The sequence below is a fragment of the Macaca fascicularis genome, chromosome 1 (assembly GCF_037993035.2).
Source record: "Macaca fascicularis isolate 582-1 chromosome 1, T2T-MFA8v1.1".
Lineage (NCBI taxonomy): Eukaryota > Metazoa > Chordata > Mammalia > Primates > Cercopithecidae > Macaca > Macaca fascicularis.
In genome coordinates this window covers 158,542,410-158,559,837 of record NC_088375.1, presented here as the reverse complement: position 1 = coordinate 158,559,837, position 17,428 = coordinate 158,542,410, and the positions used below count along the sequence as shown (strand labels likewise).

Sequence of the window (17,428 nt, the reverse complement as noted above, 5' to 3'; positions counted from 1 at the left end):
AGACGGAAGCGAGAAGAAAAGACCGTTCTCTGGCCCCCCGCGGGACCCAGGTCCCTGCCTGCTGCGGAGCGCACTCGGTGCACGCCGAGCCGCGAAACATTCACAGAAGAAAACAAGAGAAAGAAGTAGCAGGCACCGAAGGGCCGCCGGCGCCGGCGCCCGGGACGGCACGTGACCCGGGGGCGGGGCCGCGCGGGCCGCGGGCCAGTGGATGGGGACGGGGGCGGGGCCGCGGCTCGGGGGGCGGGGTCTGTGGCGGCGCAGTTTGCCCCGCGGTCCCCTTATTTGGATCTGCGGGAATGTGGGCTGGAGCGGTCCTGCCGCGGTACCAGCCTCCATCCTGCCCCCGGGACTGCCCCTGACCCAGGCGCGCCCACTGCTCGGTGGCAGGAGGGCCGGCGGAGCGCCATGGCCTGCATCCTGAAGGTAACGACTCGGATCTGTGGCTCGGACGCGTGGTTGGCCAGCCCCTTGCTGCTCAGAGGCACGGAGTCAGCCGCGGTCCCACCGCATCCTCATCTCAGTTGTCTTTTCCTGGCATTGATTTTCTTTTTGTTCCTTTGGCAAATGCATATGGAGGGAGATTCTGAAACATGCAGCTGGCACAGCTTCTTTTCCCACCATTCCTGCCTGCTCGCGCCTGCATTGAAGGAGCTGCAGACTGTTGGCTCCAGGGAAGAGCAGGGCTGTGTGCCGAATAATGGGGATGGTAGGGAGAGGAGGGGTGTTCCCGCGGGTCCTGCGGCTCTGTGGAGCCTGAGGCCTTTCAGGGGCCACGGGGAGGGGTGGAGTGGCTAGGCGTGAGTTGCTGGTGGTGAGGGGCACAGCGCTTTTAATGGAGGGAAGAGCGGAGGTGGTCTCTACTGTGCATTTGATCATGTGAAGACAGAAACTTCTGAGTTTACAGGTAGTCCCTTAGGAATGAGTTTTCTATGAGATCTGCTAGCTCTGTGTGCCCTTAGCTCTACTTTGGAAAAGTTCACACGAGGATGTATATGTTAGTAGAGAACCTCTCCCTCTCCTTATGCTCATAAATTTGAATAGACAAAATGATTTTATACTCTGTCAAAGTGCGCTCAGCCACCCCTTCTTTGTTGAGTTTTCTTTCTCCAAGACCGGATTCTCAGCCTCAACTGAGCATCTTTCTGGGTTCACAGACTTGTGGCCTCAGGTGGGAGGACTTGGTGTGAGGAACTCACTTAAAAAGAACTTTCTATCCCACTGGTAGAGGCCTCCCCCACCCTCGTTTTTTTTTTTTTTTTTTTTTTTTTTCCACTACTTTTCTACAAGAACATAACCTGGTTGCATGAATCAAAAACATGCACAGCATGAAAGTTTCCTGGGCCTTAACTGGAGAATGCAAAGACCTATTTGTCCAAGCATGGGGGAACTGTGTGACGAAGGAAAATACCAGGAAACAATTCGTTGTTGTTGTGTTATTGTGAAGTAGCATTTATTCGTCTATAAGATGATATGAAGTCATCTACTGCTGTTCTGGTTACCTGAATCATTTTCTAACGTGCCTAGTGTTAATGATGACAATAACAGACTAACCTCGTAGAACTTGTTTCCCCTTCTTTGCATAAAGGAGATCAGAAGTTTCCTGTACTTCCTCTTTTTGTTTCAGAACATTTTCCAGGACATAACAAATGGTAGCAAAATCATGAGAAAATAATACATCAGTATGACAATATGTGATATTTAACCTGGAGGCTCTTAGCACAAGGACTGAGATATGAGTATGAGTCATCTTTACTATTCATTGTGTTACTTGCTGAAAGGGACATTGAGGAGCATGATATTTATTGTTGGCCATCTTTTTCCCTTTTGATTTCTCCCCTGCCTTGTCCTATACATGTGGTAAACATCTTTAATGCACATCCCAACTACACATGAATCTGGTCCAATCTGTGTCTCTTCTAGCACTTCACACTGCTCTCAGACATTTGGGACATTTCTGTCCACCTTGTCTTCCCTCCACTGAAACTGATCTGGGCTTTAGACTCAGAAAGATATGTCTGGATGCTGGCTCTGCCCACTGCTACCTCTGTGATGTTGAACAAGTTACTTAAATGTCTCAGGGCCTTAGTTTCTTCAATATAAGATCAAAGTAGTGGCACCTGCTTCACAAGGTTGCTGTGAGGATGAAATAAGATAGGGTATGAAAAATACTTTGTGTCACAAGGATTTAATATGTACCATTTTTTCCTGTAACATATAATAATAAGTGCAGTTTGGTTGATCCTTACTATATCCTCAGTCTGTTTCTTATAACTGTTATTTTTTATAAAATACAAAGTGTCTTTTATTCTTTAATCTTTACATAAAACCCTAAAATATAAGTATCATTGTTTTAAACCCCATTTTACAGAGAAGAAGTCTGAAGCTCCCTAGTTTAAGAGATTTGCCCAAGGCCACACAGGGTTAATGACAGAGATCCTGGATTTAGACCCAGATATGTCAACCTTCCATATACTTTACTGCTGTTCCAATACTTTCCCAGGTGATGACTTTTTTTTTTTTTTTTTGAGACGGAGTCTCGCTCTGTCGCCCAGGCTGGAATGCAGTGGCGCAATCTCCGCTCTCTGCAATCTCCGCCTCCCGGGTTCTCCCAGGTGGTGACTTTTAAGATGTCCTAATACCATTCAGTTCCTAACACCTTTGAGCAATCACTTTCTCTAGTCATGGTCTAGACAGTCTGGGCTGGGTCTTTTTTCTTTGTTGTCTTTGAAAAGCTACAAATGGAATAGTGCAGAATACAGGTTTCAGTCCAGAGACCTGAGTTCTGTGCAAGTTTGGCCTCTTGCATATGATTTTAGACAGCCACTGTAACTTGGAGCCTCAGTTTTCCCATGTTGAAGTGTTCATAGACTTATAACCATTGCGTTACAGGGTTGTTATGAGGATAAAACTATGGACTTTTTTTTTTTTTTGAATGAAACATGTTCTGCCATTTGCTGGCCCTGGACTTAGTGTTGGCATCTGTAGAAAAGGAAAGGTTTTCCTCTGCCCTCTTAGTTTCTGTGCCTGGTCCTGATAGCTAAACTGACAAAAGGCATGCTAACAGAGGAAAAGCATACACATTTTATTTGATGTTAATGTTTTTATGTGTACCATAGAGGGCTTCCTATATAAGAAATAAAGACCCAAAGAAGGGGAGAGGCCTGAGAGTTTATAAAGCATTTTAATAAGGAAGCATAAATTGTGGAGATGTGACAAGACAAAGGGAAAAGGGAATTTGGACTGGGGCAGTCGATTGTGAGAAAGCGGGAAATGTATGGGGAAAACTAATGGAAAATAGGTGAGTGTTTTTAGTAGAGATTTATCTTGGTGTTGACTCTCCATCTTTGATCATAAGAATGTTCTCCTCTTCCTGGCACAGGGAAGGGACATTTCTCATGGGAAATTTTATGCTTTGCTTTTAGGTAGAAATGGGGAGGTCAGAAAGCCCTTCCTGTATCTGCTTTTTCTCAATTGCCTTTAGCTCAAAATAATCAATATGCCAAAGTGATATATTTTGGGGTGGCCTGTTTTGATTCCTTTTACATCACAAGATGCATAAACCATTGACCCCATTCACAAATGGCTTACGGTTTAGTAAGGGTGATAGAAAAGTAAATGAGTGCTTAGGTTATAATGTGAAGAATGAAACTACATAGGTCCATGGAGGGCATAATAGAAGCCTGGAAGGAGAGAGCAATTGCCCCTGTCACTGGGTAGTTCAGACAGGCTTCCCACTGATGATATTGGAGTTGTGTTTTGAAGACTAAATAGGATTTACTATGATGGAGCTTGTGTTTTAGAAAGATAACTTTTGAGGCAGTGCCAGCTTTCTTCTGTGGGCTAAGACTTTAATCTTCTCAACAGAATTTTGCAGTAGATTTTACTATCCATTTTTACAAATGAGAAAACTGAGATAGAGAGATATTGATTAAAGTATCATTATTGCCTACACAATAGTGGCCCTCACTCAGAAGAGACCCCCATGCTGTGGCAGCTAATTTTGGTCTTTTAGGGGATATGGAACGATCCCCTCAAGGTGCTGTGCATGCTGAGGGCCCATTCTGCCAATATATAGGGCTAGTTCTCAAACAGAATGATGATCACCTCATAATCATTTAATTTTGGAATACAGACTTCACATTGCCTGGACTTTAAAGCCAGAAATATGTGAGCTTTAATTATGGCTCCACTCCTTGTTAATTATAGAGCCATAGCAAGTTTCTTGATTTCACTACCTCAGTTTCCAAAATGGGAATGATCATGCATTCCTCAATGGGTTATTCTAAAGGTTAAATGAGATAATCTGTATATTAGTTATATTGCAGGGGGAAGAAGAAATTCTGAATCTTAGCAGGTTTATTTCTTGCCATGCTCCTGGTTAGGCAGATCTCCTGTGTAGCTCTACCATTGAATAAAGAATCAACTCAAGGACCAGTCTCTTTATTATTATTATTTTGAAACGGAGTCTCACTCTGTTGCCCCGGCTGGAGTGCAGTGGCATGATCTTGGTTCGCTGCAACCTCTGCCTCCTGGATTCAAGCAATTCTCGTGCCTCAGCCTCCCAAGTAGCTGGGACTACAGGTATGTGCCCCCATGCCTGGCTAATTTTTTGTATTTTTAGTAGAGACGGGGTTTCGCCATGTTGGCTAGGCTGGTCTTGAACTCCTGGCCTCAAGTGATCTGTCTGACTTGGCCTCCCAAAGTGCTGGGATTACAGGCATGAGCCACCGTGCCTGGTCTAGGACCAGTCTCTTTTCATAGTAGCTCTGGTGTCTTCTTGGGCCCCAGAGCCCTTGTCAGATTCTCTGTTTTCAGCAGCTCCAGCAGACAGATTACAGGGAAGATCTTGTGGGGGTGTTTAAAAAGTCTCTCAAATTTGATAGACAGGAAAACTCTTAGATTCAATTTGTATTTATTTAATCATTAGTGAAGTTAAGCTTTTAAATTTGTATTAGTCATTTGTCTTTCTTCTTTGATAAATTATAGATACTTTAACATTTTATGCAATAAATCCTATCCATATTTTGTTTTATGATTTCTACCTTTGGTCAGCAGGTACATTTTTAGCACAGTGTCTTGTACACTTTTATTTTTTAAAAATATAGGTGAATTGTATTAACTTTTATATCGGAAGTGGACACTGAGTGGACATGTGGACACAAGAGCCTTGTGAATCATTTCTGCCATCGAGAAGATTATGGTTTTACTAGGTGGATGAGGCTTATGAACATGAAGCGGTTAGCTGATACGATAGATGCATGACTAAGCCACAACTACCTTCTCTCCAGTTACCTGTCCTCATATATTTATCTTGATTGATAGGTAATTAGATGAATGATGATACCAAGTTACGAACTTGGTGTCTTCTCATTTCCTCTTCCTCCCCCTGCCCCCGACCTAATCCTTCTCTACAGTGCATCAATTCTGTCTCAGGAAAACCTCTCAGCTCTGCCCCTTCCTCTCCATCCTTACTCCCTCTGCCTTGTTCAACTCCTACTTTAGAGTCACATCTGTGGTCAAGCCGTCGCCTGCCTCAGCAGGCTTCCTCCATGCTCCTGTGGTCTAAGTTCTTGTCCCTGTAGTAGCAGGTATTACCATGTACTGTCAGTAAACTGCTTTCATGCCCAACTCTTTTTTGACTATCAACTGTTAGGGAGCCGCAGCCTTTCAGTGTTTACTGAGCATCTGTAAATGAATTCTGTTCTTACCCTAAGTGAGATTATAGACTTAGTGAGAAGGCAAATAATTAAACTAGGAATGAAAACTATGCAAATTACTTTGAAAGTTACACCTCATGGCATGGGAGTATATGGGTGGGGCGGTGATGGTTACTTACCTGAATGTGGAAGGCAGAAACGGCTTTGTTGTATTTAACTTGGTGTTCCTAAGAACTAAGCTGGCTCTCAGTAGGTGCTCCTTAAGTGTTTGCTGAATGTATGACTGGCGTTACTAATATTTTTTGATGTCAGTATAGACACAGGTCCAGCTTGTTTTCTGAAAACAGCTGAGCTCTTCAAGGATGTGGCATGGATTTTTTAACTCTAATGTATAGCAGGCAGATTAGAGCTCGTCAGTTAGTTTGCTCCTTAAATTTTTTCTTAGTATGTTTCTTGTAGGTAGGTCTGTTATCATTCCTCATATAAAATCTGGGGCCAATTTAAAATTTGGGGTTGGGGGGGCGGGGAGATGGGAGAACTGGACTAGAAGGAGGAAAAAAGGGAAGTGTAGGTGTGGTTTAACTTTTGTCATGATCATTTTGGTTCCCCAGATGAACAGAAACAGATAAACCAAAAAAACCCAGAAAACAAAACAAAACAAAAAAACAATCAAAACCCAAACACCCACAACCAAAAGATTGTGTGGTTCTCAAACGATGAGGTCTCAAAGCATTTGAAAACAGTGTGGCTTCACTGAGACTGGAAAGCCACAGGGACTTCGCAGGTACACAGATGATAAATCTGAAACCGTAGGATAACCCTGGCAAGTAGACAAGTCACTTCATTTAATAAATCTGCTATGACATTTCTTACTGCTGCCCAGGAAATGCTGAATTCTCAGCAGCTGCCTGGCCTAATTTCCAGTCTTACAGTGACTGAGCAGATGCTTTTGCTACGTTTATCAGCACACTGTGGGGAATGAGTGGTTTGGGTAAAAGTAGTGTTCTTTGGATGGACTGATAACAACGGCAACAATAGGTGCCATTTATTGAACAGCCAGAGTGCTCAGGCTGGGTTCTGTGCTAAGTAAACTTTTATTACAAATGAAGACACCGAAGTTCAGAAAACCTAAGTAAATTGTCCCATGTCCTGTTGTAAGTGATGGAGGTGGGGTTCACCCTGGCTTTGTGTGGTTATTAAGCAGGGGTGTTCAAACTTTTGGCTTCCTTGGGTCACATTGGAAGAAGAATTGTCTTGGGCCACACATAGAATACGCTAACATGAATGACAGCTGGTGAGCTAAAAAAATTTTTAAAAAAGCAAATCGCAAAAATACTCTCATGATGTTTTAAGAACATTCACAAATTTGTTTTGGGCCACATTCAAAGCTGTCCTGGCTGCGGATTGGACAAGCTATAGAGTTTGTCTTTTACCTTCAGTGCCAATTAAGTAAATATTTATAGGGATTCTGAATTTATTTCACCATCTTCTACCCCAGGCAATATCCAGTCTAGACAACTTCCTAATCTGGTGGCCTGATGGGGACCACTTTTAGCTGTGTTGTTTTTATTTGTTCCTCTGAGTTTCCTTTGTGACAGAGGAACTAGAGGAACTAGAGGGGCTGCAAAGACTGAGGAGATAAGAAGGTTTTAATTCCGTTTAACTCTGTATAGATCTTTAACCCTGGGCAAGTTATGTGAATGTGTATGTCCTTTTTGCGGGTGGGAGTGAGGGAGAGTTGGACTTACCCTGAGCGCAAGCTTCAGGGCCCTTCCAAGGTTCTGGGAAGAGACCCTAGCATTTTGGTATTTATAATTTTATGTTCATTTTATCAAGGAATCCCACAAATTATATACATTTCAGGCTCCCCAACCTAGATCTGCCCCGGGGTGGTGTTGGAGACCAAAAGAGATAATGCTTGTGAATGCACTTTGCAAAGCAGAGTGCACCGCACAGGTATGAAGTGGAAATGGCAAAAAATATTATTAGTAGTATTAGTACTGGTAACAGCTGGAATCGAGGAAACCTTTGTTGAAGGACTAGTGGGAGAAAGAAGGGGTTTAGATCTGAGGAAAACAGAGGAAGCCTATTAAACTTTCTAGTAAACGACTGAGCAAAGTTAGGAAAGCTTCTCTCCAGGAGAAAAATTTCTGTTTGTGAGAATTTAACACACATTTATGCCTGAGGGCTAGGAGTTGAATGAGGTTCTTTTCTGTTTCCTTTCGTTAGGGAACAGTGGAGGAAGGCATTTTTCTAATTGGAGGGAGTAGATTTACAAGTGCTACCTGGATCCCATTACCAAAAGCTGCAGTTAGCTCCTGGTTATTAAAAGGCTCATTATTCAGTTTATGGATTATCCAGACCCGTTTGCCTCCAGTCATTCTGATGTACACTTTTTATGCCTTTTACTGCCAATTAGCGACTTCACCTGCGCAGGCAAAAAAAAAACGGGTGCTAAACCCCAAATTGGTTCATTTCTCTCCTTGTTAGCAGCTCTGTAAAGGTTTGTCAGCAGGAGAGTGGGCCTGGGAAAAGGTTCAAATGAGGTGAAAGGATTATCTGCGCTTTCTCTATTGCTGTCTCTCTCTACTCAAAAATTGAGACTAGGCTCTGGTTCTGATTGTAAACTGATTTAAAGTCACTAAGTCAGAGACCTTGGCCTGGGATACTAAGAGAGTTTAATAAACAGCAGTCCTGGGATAGGGTGACATTCTGTAAGGAGCCCCTTACCCCACACTCCATATCTCCAGGCCTCTCTTTCATTTCCTGGAGGGGTGGGGGCCAACAACATCTGGTACTTGAGAGAGTAAGGGAGAAGTTAACTCCTAAACAGATTTGTCGGAGGCCAAAAAAAGAGGATACTTGGGTCATTTTCGTGTTTTGTTTTTTTTTTTAAAGGTGTGTGTCTCTGTGGACACATAGTAAATATAAATATACATCCACATTCATTCAATTTTATCTTAATATTTACTCAGATTTGAAAACTATCACACGTAAAATCCTTTTTTGGAAGGGACTTCTCTCTGATTTCAAAGGCTATTTGGTTTTTTAGTGAGTTTATTAGCTCTGCATTTACTAGACACAAAATAAAAACTTCTTTGGTCAGCTATGAAAGCTGTTTGCGTCTTGCTCTGAGAAGATCATGATCACAAGGGATTTGGAAGTAACATGTGTATGTTCTGGGTTGGAAATGAGTCCTGATCTGGGATTAAAACCTGGTTGCAATAGTCATCTTAGATTTTGAGAACTAGAATGAGCAAACGACTGTTGTGAGTTGATCCCCCTCCTTGGGACTAGTGGGATATATGCACTTGCAGCGAGCCGGGCTGTGATTCCTGGTGCTGTTTGCTGCGTGACTGGCTGCAACAATGGGCTGGACTCGAAAGAAAGAGAAGTGAAAGTCTCTCTTTGTGAAGCATTTGCCTCATCAGAGAAAGTGGTACCCAAGAAAAGACGCTGGAGCTGCTCTCTGGGGCGTGGGCAGTAGGAAGACTGTGGGGTGCGGAGGTCAGAGCTAGACCGACTCTAAGTCCCATTCTGGCTTTGTGATTAATATGAATAAAACAATAATACCCTTATTTCATGGTCTGTAGCAGTGCTGTCCAACAGAAATATAATGTAGGCTATTTATGCAATTGTACATTTCCTAATAGCCATATTTTAAAAAAGCAAAAAAGAAATGTAGAATTTAATAATGTGTTTTATTTAACTTGATATATCCAAAATACTTTCATTTCAAAATGTACTCACTATAAAAATTAATGAGATATTTATAGCTTTTTTTTTTACAAACAGTTCTTAAAACTCGGTGTATGTTTTACACTTACAGCGTCTCTCAGTTTGAATTCTAAATTTTTCATCAGAAATACTTAATTTGTATTTTGATTTTACTAATGTAAAGTAAAAAAGTAAGTTCACTCGTCTAAGTTGAATTGTGCTTAGACCTTTTCCAATAGCTGAATGGAACATTATTTTTTAAAGATAAATTAATTAAAATGAAATGAAATTTAAAAAATGTGGTTTGTTGGTTATGCCAGCCATGTTTCAATGCTCAAAAGCCACATGTGGCTAGTGGCTCACATGTATTGGACAGCATGCTCCTTCAGGTATTCATCTTCACCATCAGAAGAGACCACTAGACTCAGAGACAATGAGAGCAGTGTGAGGGGCTGCAGAAAGGATTGGCCCCCGGGTCAGGTTCAGATGGGGAGCACACACCTGTTGGATGGACTCCTAGCAGCCAAAGGCTGGCGACTGATGAGCGAGTAATGAGTGCCTGACTCAGGGACACATGCGATGAGCCTTTGATGAGCCCTTGAAATTTTATCTGAAAATGTAGTCCTCGGTTTCACCATATCCTGAGCCTAATTTTCCCCCAGATGTTGTGCAGCTGTGAATTTTCCCAAGGGAGTGCTGCTTTGTGGGATGTGTGAGTTGGCTCTTTGGTCTCAGTGTGGTAGTGTGAACTCCTGGAGGCTTTGAGGGCAGAGACAGACTTGATGCACTTTTATTTGAGTTGTTTCATTGCTCCAGGAGGGTATTACACATATGGGAGCAATTTAAATGTCCAGAACAAACCACATGTCTTCTTTTAAGTCAAGAGAGCAAGGTGATTGCAGTTTCTTTGTTCGGTTTGCTTATTTTTTACTGCTTATTTCTGTGTGTATAAATTCAGCGACACGCTAATAGACATATGGCCAATGGTGCTTAGAGAAAATCTGTTTGTAAACCTGAATCTCTGTTTTGCCCACACATTTCCATTGTATTCCTGCCCTGCTCCAACTCATTGTCCTAGATCATCCAGTGTTAGCATTTTTTTCATGAGATGAACATTTCGTTATAATAATGACAGTAGCTGTCATTTGCTGAGAGCTTTCTCCATGTCAGGCAGCCTACTAGGTAGTTTACAGATATTTATTGTCTCACAACAACCTTCAGCATGAGCAGGATTGGTTTCATCTGACACATGACAAAACTCTGGCTTGACAACTTTACCAGTATGAGGGTGCTAGACTAGGGTCAGCAAACTACTTTCTCTAGAACAAGCCTGGCTTGCTGCCTGTTTATATGCAGCTCCTGAGTAAGAATGGCTTTTGTGTTTTTAAATGGTTGAAAAAAAATCAAAAGAAGAATAAGAATTGACGGGTGAAAATGATATGAAATTCAAATTTTTTGTCCATAAATAAAGTTTTATTGAAACACAGCCATGCTTATTCACCATATCTGCTTTCATGGCACAAAGGCAGAGTTGAGAAGTTGAGATGGGTACTGTATGACCTATAAAGCCCAAAATATCTACTATCCATCTCTTTACAGATAAAGTTTGCCAACCCTTGTGCTAGGCTGTTGAGTTCTTTCAGTGGACTTTAAGAACCACGGTGAAGAGCAGTGTGGTTCTTTCATGTCTGGCCAGCGCCAGGCCTCATGCCTCACACTCTGAATGCTGCGGGTATTTACTGAGCATAGAGCTAAACACAGTGTGTGGAAGAGGAGACGAAGCTTAGAGAGGCAAGTGACTACCCAAAGTCTGAGCTCCTAACAGTTATGTTGACCTCAGTGCTGCAAAACTTGAACTACATCAGGACCACTGGAAGGGGCGGTTGTACCAGAGTTTGCTAGGCCTTATCACCAGTTTCTGATTCTTCCAGTCTGGGGTGTGACTCAAGAATTTGTATCTCTAACAAGCCATCAGGTGATACTAGCACTGCACATCTGGGAACCGCACTTTGATTAACCCTACCATGTGACATCCAGCTCAATGAACAGTTGTCGAGTTATGGAAATTGCAGAGCATGGATTCAAACCCATGCATTCCCCAAAATAAATTGACTAGAAATTTAAATCAATTTAGAAATTTAAGTGCAGTGTATTCCAGTCAACTTTCTTGGCATTGTAATAATTTGATTTCTGCCTTCATTGTTTTCATTCAACTCAAGATTTCTGATGCTATGAGGCTCAGGCCACTGTACACATTGAAAAACTTTTTGCTTTTGCACGAGCTAGGGGCTGGGTCTAAAATTAACCCCTCGCTGATGGCATCACTTGTGTGTTTCTGGAAAAATCAGTTTATGATTATTTCTAAACCAAGGAATTTTGTTCCTGCTGATTGCATATCAAATCCTTTCTCATACTTTGGACCCCCCCACTTCTTTGCTGGCTAACAGGGAGAATTAGGGGTGCAGGAAATAGCTTTCACAGTTAGATTATGCTGGCTTTGGTTACAAAAGTTAATGCATTAGTGCTAGAGTTCACTATCTTAATTACTGGGTTAGTCTCATATTTAAAAAGTCATTATTTAAGGATTAGGAATGGGAAGATCGAAGACTGGTGAAAGATGATAGTTTTTTTTATGTTGATGATTCATAGCCTTGTTTTAGACTTTTATAAGTAATAAAAAGCACTGGATACTGCTGATTTAGTCTCTTCCTATAGGCTCATATTTGTGTAAAGAAGGAAATCGCTCTGTAAGTTTTCCCTTTTGCTTTCTCCTGGCTCTCTATTTCTGTGCCTTTATCTATAGTGCAGCCTATTTTTCTGATGTTCCTTCGTCATCTACAGTTTTCATGCCCCTTCCCAATACAGGTGTTGTAGGGATCATTAGCTAGGATGTCTAAGGAACCATACTATCAGCCCAAAGGAAGGGAAGCTTGGTGAACTCTTAAAACCAAGTAGATGAAACCCTCTTGCAGAGTCCCAGGATATAAGCCATTCCATTAGGAATCCTTCTCTGGGAACTATGAATCATTGCTGGGCCTGATGTAAAATCACTGGCATGGCATTCATGACAGCTCACCATGTCATCCCTCACACCTTTGCCATGGCCTGGAAGCTGACTTCACTACTACTTGTGTTTGTTCTTTGATTGCTGACCTTGTCAACCAGGTCATTCTTTCTCTCTTCCTATTTCTAAGAGAAAATTCATTCCCCAGAAACAGCAAGTACCTGAACTGTTGCCACTTTATGTGTGCTGCCTTATTTATTTTTCCTCTCATTCTTTTGGCTGGGAGTAAGAGAACCTTTCTCTCCTACCTGGTTTATGTGGCCTGTTTATCTGTTCGTTGGCTGGTTTGATGTTTATTTAATTTTGCCATGCAGCTTAACCTCAGCAGCCTGGTTTTATGGCTTGATTTGAGCCGAGAGTTCTGCACATGACTTCTAACTTGTTGGTAAATTAAGGTTTGTTTTTCTCTCACCCATCTATGACCCATGATTAAAACCTTATTTGAAGAAAGGATATCCAACCCATATACTACTCTAGATTTCTGTGTTAGAACTATTGAAATCCACTATACATTATTTCAGATTTATGTAGGTTAAAGGGATCTGGGTTTGACCTTTTCCCCACTTATCTTCAGCAAATAGAGACATGTGAAGGGGAAGTTTATTTATCAAGCACTTATAGAGAATCTAAGTACTGTGGGTAAGAGGAGGGGTAGAGAGAATGGAGATAAAAGATTCACTGAAGATCTAATTTTTTTTCTAGGGAAATTTAGGGTGTGTATGAATAGTGATAATAATTGCAACAATAGCTTACATTTACTGAGTGCTTACCTGTACTGTGTTGGGGCTTTATATTTGTGGATTATCTCTTTTTATCCTCACAGGCTTATGAGGTACATCCACCTAGGTGAGGAAATGAAGGCTTGGAGAGGCTGATTCACCTCTCAAAGGTCATACTACTAGTAAAAGAGGGGTTATGCTTTGAATCCAGGAGTTTGGCTGAAGTAAAATACATTTCCTAGAACATATTACTAAGATCATACACAGATAAACTTATTTGTAACTTGCCCATGATAATAATAACTTTAATGATACAGTAACATCAGCAAAGATTTTCTGGACACTGACTATATCATAGGCACTGTATTTAATCCATACACATGATTTCTTTTAATGTTTAACAATCCTATTAGAAATCTATTTTATCTGAGGAAACTGAGGCTCAGAGAGAACTTAAGTTCTTTGTCCGAGGTCACGTGGCCAGTGAGTGGAACACCTGTGGTGTCATATTATTTGTATAATTGTTATTGTTATTAGCTAGCAGTTACTAAATGCACTAAGAACTAGGCATTGTTCTCAGCACTTTACATGTATTAATTCATTTAATCCTCATTTTACAGGTAAGGAAACTGAGGCACAGAGTGGTTAAGGTTACAAAACTGTGACAGTGGTAAGATTTGAACCCAGGCAATTTGACCCTGGAGTCTGTAACAGACACACCTATGATCACAGACTTTGTTTCTTTTGCCACTTTGGTGGTCTATCTCCTAGAGCAGAGAATCACTAGTACTATTACAAACCATTCCAGTAACAAATTAACCTACTGAAAAGGAGCTTGTGGAAATGAAAATATAACTTGAATTTTGACTTGAAATAAACTGAATTTTAAAAATCCTTTGAGGCTTTTTAAAGAATGTATTTGAAGAAGTTCCAATCAGATCAACTTAGGAAGACCCTCTTAGGTCAAATCAGACACGGAGGAATGAATTTTCTTGTGGTGTTGAGCATAAGTCCATCGTGCTGCCCGGGTGGGGAATGCCAGGCAGCTTTCCTTCTTTGCTCCCCCTGTTCTCCCCTCAATCACTCATCTTTCTAGATAAGGCCACAGAACACCCAGAGTGATCTTTTAAAAAGTAAATAAGATCATGGCAGCCTATTTGTTTGTTGACCTGTCAGTCAAAAAACTAAAAGGATCACAACAAAAACTAAAGGGATCACAACTGTTTTGTTTATCGCTCTGTATCTATCATCTAGCACAACGCAGTCAACAAAAGAATGATGAAATGAATTAATTTTAGGCAAAAAATTAGCACGTGCAAAGATATGGTGGCATGAAGGAAGAGGACATTTTGGCAAACAGTGAAAAGTTGTGGATGGCTGGCACTGAGCTGGTTTTGGGAGCTGGAAGAGATAACACAGTTGGGTCAGATCATAAGGATCATGTCGATTCTGTCAAGGAATGTAGATTTTATCCTCTAGAAATGGGGAAACACTAAAGGATTTTTTTTTTTTTTTTTTGAGATGGAGTCTCGCTCTGTCGCCTAGGCTGGAGTGCAGTGGCGCAATCTCGGCTCACTGCAAGCCCCGTCTCCTGAGTTCATGCCATTCTCCTGCCTCAGCCTCCTGAGTAGCTGGGACTATCGGCGTCCGCCACTAAGCCTGGCTAATTTTTTTTTTTTTTGGATTTTTAGTAGAGGCGGGGTTTCACCGCGTTAGCCAGGATGGTCTTGATCTCCTGACCTTGTGATTCCCCTGCCTTGGCCTCCCAAAGTGCTGGGATTACAGGTGTGAGTCACCGCACCCAGCCACACTAACGGATTTTTAAACAGGGTTCTTGGGTTGGCTCTGTCCATTGTATTTTGTATTTGGAAATTACTTGTCTCAATGATAATTTTGCTACAATGATTGCACGTGGGCAATTTCAAAAAGAACTTTGAAAGTTAAAATATGCCAAAGATGTAAGTGTGCTTGTTTATGACGGAGCTTGGAGTTGCATGTATCAAATGGGTCAAGCCAATGACAACATAACTAAACGTTTTATACAAATAGGTTATTAGTTGTACAGCTTGTTAAATTTTCCATTTGATGAAGGGAATCAAGTTTGAGCATTATCTCTTGGGTCATTTAGACGATACATTGTGGATTTATGGCTCCTTTTGGTAGAGTCAACTCGTGACATTCAGTTGACAGTATTGTCCTTAGGGAGGATGCTAGGTGGTTCTTCCTTCAGAGTCACTATATAGCAGCTGTCTGTGAGTCCTGCCTTGGAAAGACAATATTATTCTTTCAGCAGCTACTATTTATTGAGAACCTACAGTGTGGCAGATGAACTAATCATGTTACCTTATGTAGGTAAACTTTATAGCATCTCTTTGAGGTAGATGTGTCCCCATTTTACAAATGGAGACCCTGGCTCAGAGAAGTTAAGAGTAACTTAGAATTAGAGTGCACTTACATACACCTGGGTGTGCACCGAGAGTGTGCTCATATACACCTAGAAGTTAAGAATAACTTAACTTATCTGAGCCACGGTTTCTCCATTGTAAGTGCTAGTGGGGCCAGGGAGTAAAATTCAGAACTGTCTGACCCCAAATAGCTTGCTTTTAACCATCTGGTCTTCTACCTCTGTAGAGGAGAGAATCATTTAGGAAGCAGCTTATGGAAATAATTTTGATCCGAATTAAACTGATTATCTTTTGAAAGTCAAGAAATTCCTAGAACTTTTCTTTGATGTTAAGAACTTTTAAACTAGGTTATACTTAAGAAGACAATTTATTTAACTGGCTTAGTTCAGGTCAGACCTGGTGGAATTAGTCTCACTGATAAGCAGATACTTGAACAGAATCTTGATGAATAAGCATGAGCGTTAACTTCAGGCTAACTGGCCGGGTGGCTGTGCCTCCTGGTCTACCCACCGACTGGTCTCCCTGCCACAAGTTCCTCTTCTTCATTTGTCACTCTTTTATCAGTTCTTGGCACAACCACCAGAAGGAATTTTTAAAAGATGCACATAAGATGATCTCATTCCCTTCCTTATCTGGTCAGTGGCTTCCTCTTTCATTTGGAATACATTATGGTCTTTGAATCATGACTCCACAGGCCTACATGATCCCTTTCCAGTCTCCTCCAAGGCACTCAGCCTCTTATTGTTTATTTTCTAGCTACTCTGGGGTCTTTTCAGGCCCTGAATCCGAAACATGACATTTGTGGAAAATGATGGGAAGTACTTTACGGCTAAAGCTTAGTCTGGACTCCGGGGGCTGGTGGGAGATTAGGTAGACTAAGGGGTTTGGACTCGACCTTGTAGGTAATGGAACACTTTTGAGACATTTTTAGCACAGAACTAAGTGTAATGGAGCCACTGAGCTGGGGAGGAGAATATTCTTCGTTGTCTTTTTGTCTTTTTAGAGTGCTCAGAATCCCTGCATTGCCACTGGTCATTGCCCTTTGTATGTGGAAATGACTTGTTCCAATTATGACAGCCTTGCAATTGCCTTGGCAGAATGTTTATCAGAAAGTTGTAAGTTAAAACATGGCAATGACATCTCTTTCCTTGTGTGCCATATTTAAGGCACATGTTCTCTGAAATCAAGAAGCTGAGCTAGGATCTTGCACTGGCCCCAGACCACATTATGTTGTGACCATGCTTCAGTGAGAATGTGTCACCTGTAAAATGAAGATAAGCAAGAATATCAGTCTGTTTGAAAATGCTAATAAAAGTAAAATATTCTTGGCAAATAAAGCTATTAATGTAGGTGTTGAAATTTTCATTTAGTCAGGGCAGTCCTAAATTTAAATGTAACCTTTTGAGCCCTTAGATCATTGAGTTAAGACTCTTTCTCATGTGGATGAACAGTAAATGCTTGTGATCTGAAGATGTAAATTGGGAGGAGTAAGGGACTACTGGCCCATTATGCATTAATGCCCACTGTTTGTTTCCCTGACTTACAGTGTGGCTCCATATTATTGCCCTCAAGGCAGCTGTTGATGGAGTCATCCTATGCTCCAAACCTTGAGCTAAGCACCACATATAGTCATGGGCCGCATAACGATGTTTCAGTCCAGTCAACGACAGACTGCCTATCTGACAGTCTTCCCGTAAGATTATAATATCACATTTTTACTGTATCTTTTCTATGTTTAGATACACGGATACTTACCATTGTGTTACAGTTATTATACATACAGTGTACAGTACAGTGATGTGCTCTATGGGTTTGTAGCCTAGGAGCAATTGGCTATATCATGTAGCCTAGGTGTGTAGCAGG

The 17,428-nt window shown here is 41.5% G+C and overlaps 1 protein-coding gene across 4 annotated transcripts in view; it reads left to right on the top strand.

Annotated features, from left to right (window-relative positions):
* The first annotated feature begins 287 nt into the window (after positions 1-287).
* The window catches only part of ST6GALNAC3 (ST6 N-acetylgalactosaminide alpha-2,6-sialyltransferase 3), a 555,034-nt gene continuing 537,893 nt past the window's right edge, over positions 288-17,428 (top strand). For all 4 annotated transcript variants that reach the window (XM_005542983.4, XM_015433945.3, XM_065520010.1 and 1 more), the window contains exon 1: positions 288-426. In XM_005542983.4, the coding sequence (XP_005543040.1) occupies positions 409-426 (18 nt within the window). In that variant the 5' untranslated portion in view covers positions 288-408. The remainder of the gene's footprint in view (positions 427-17,428) is intronic.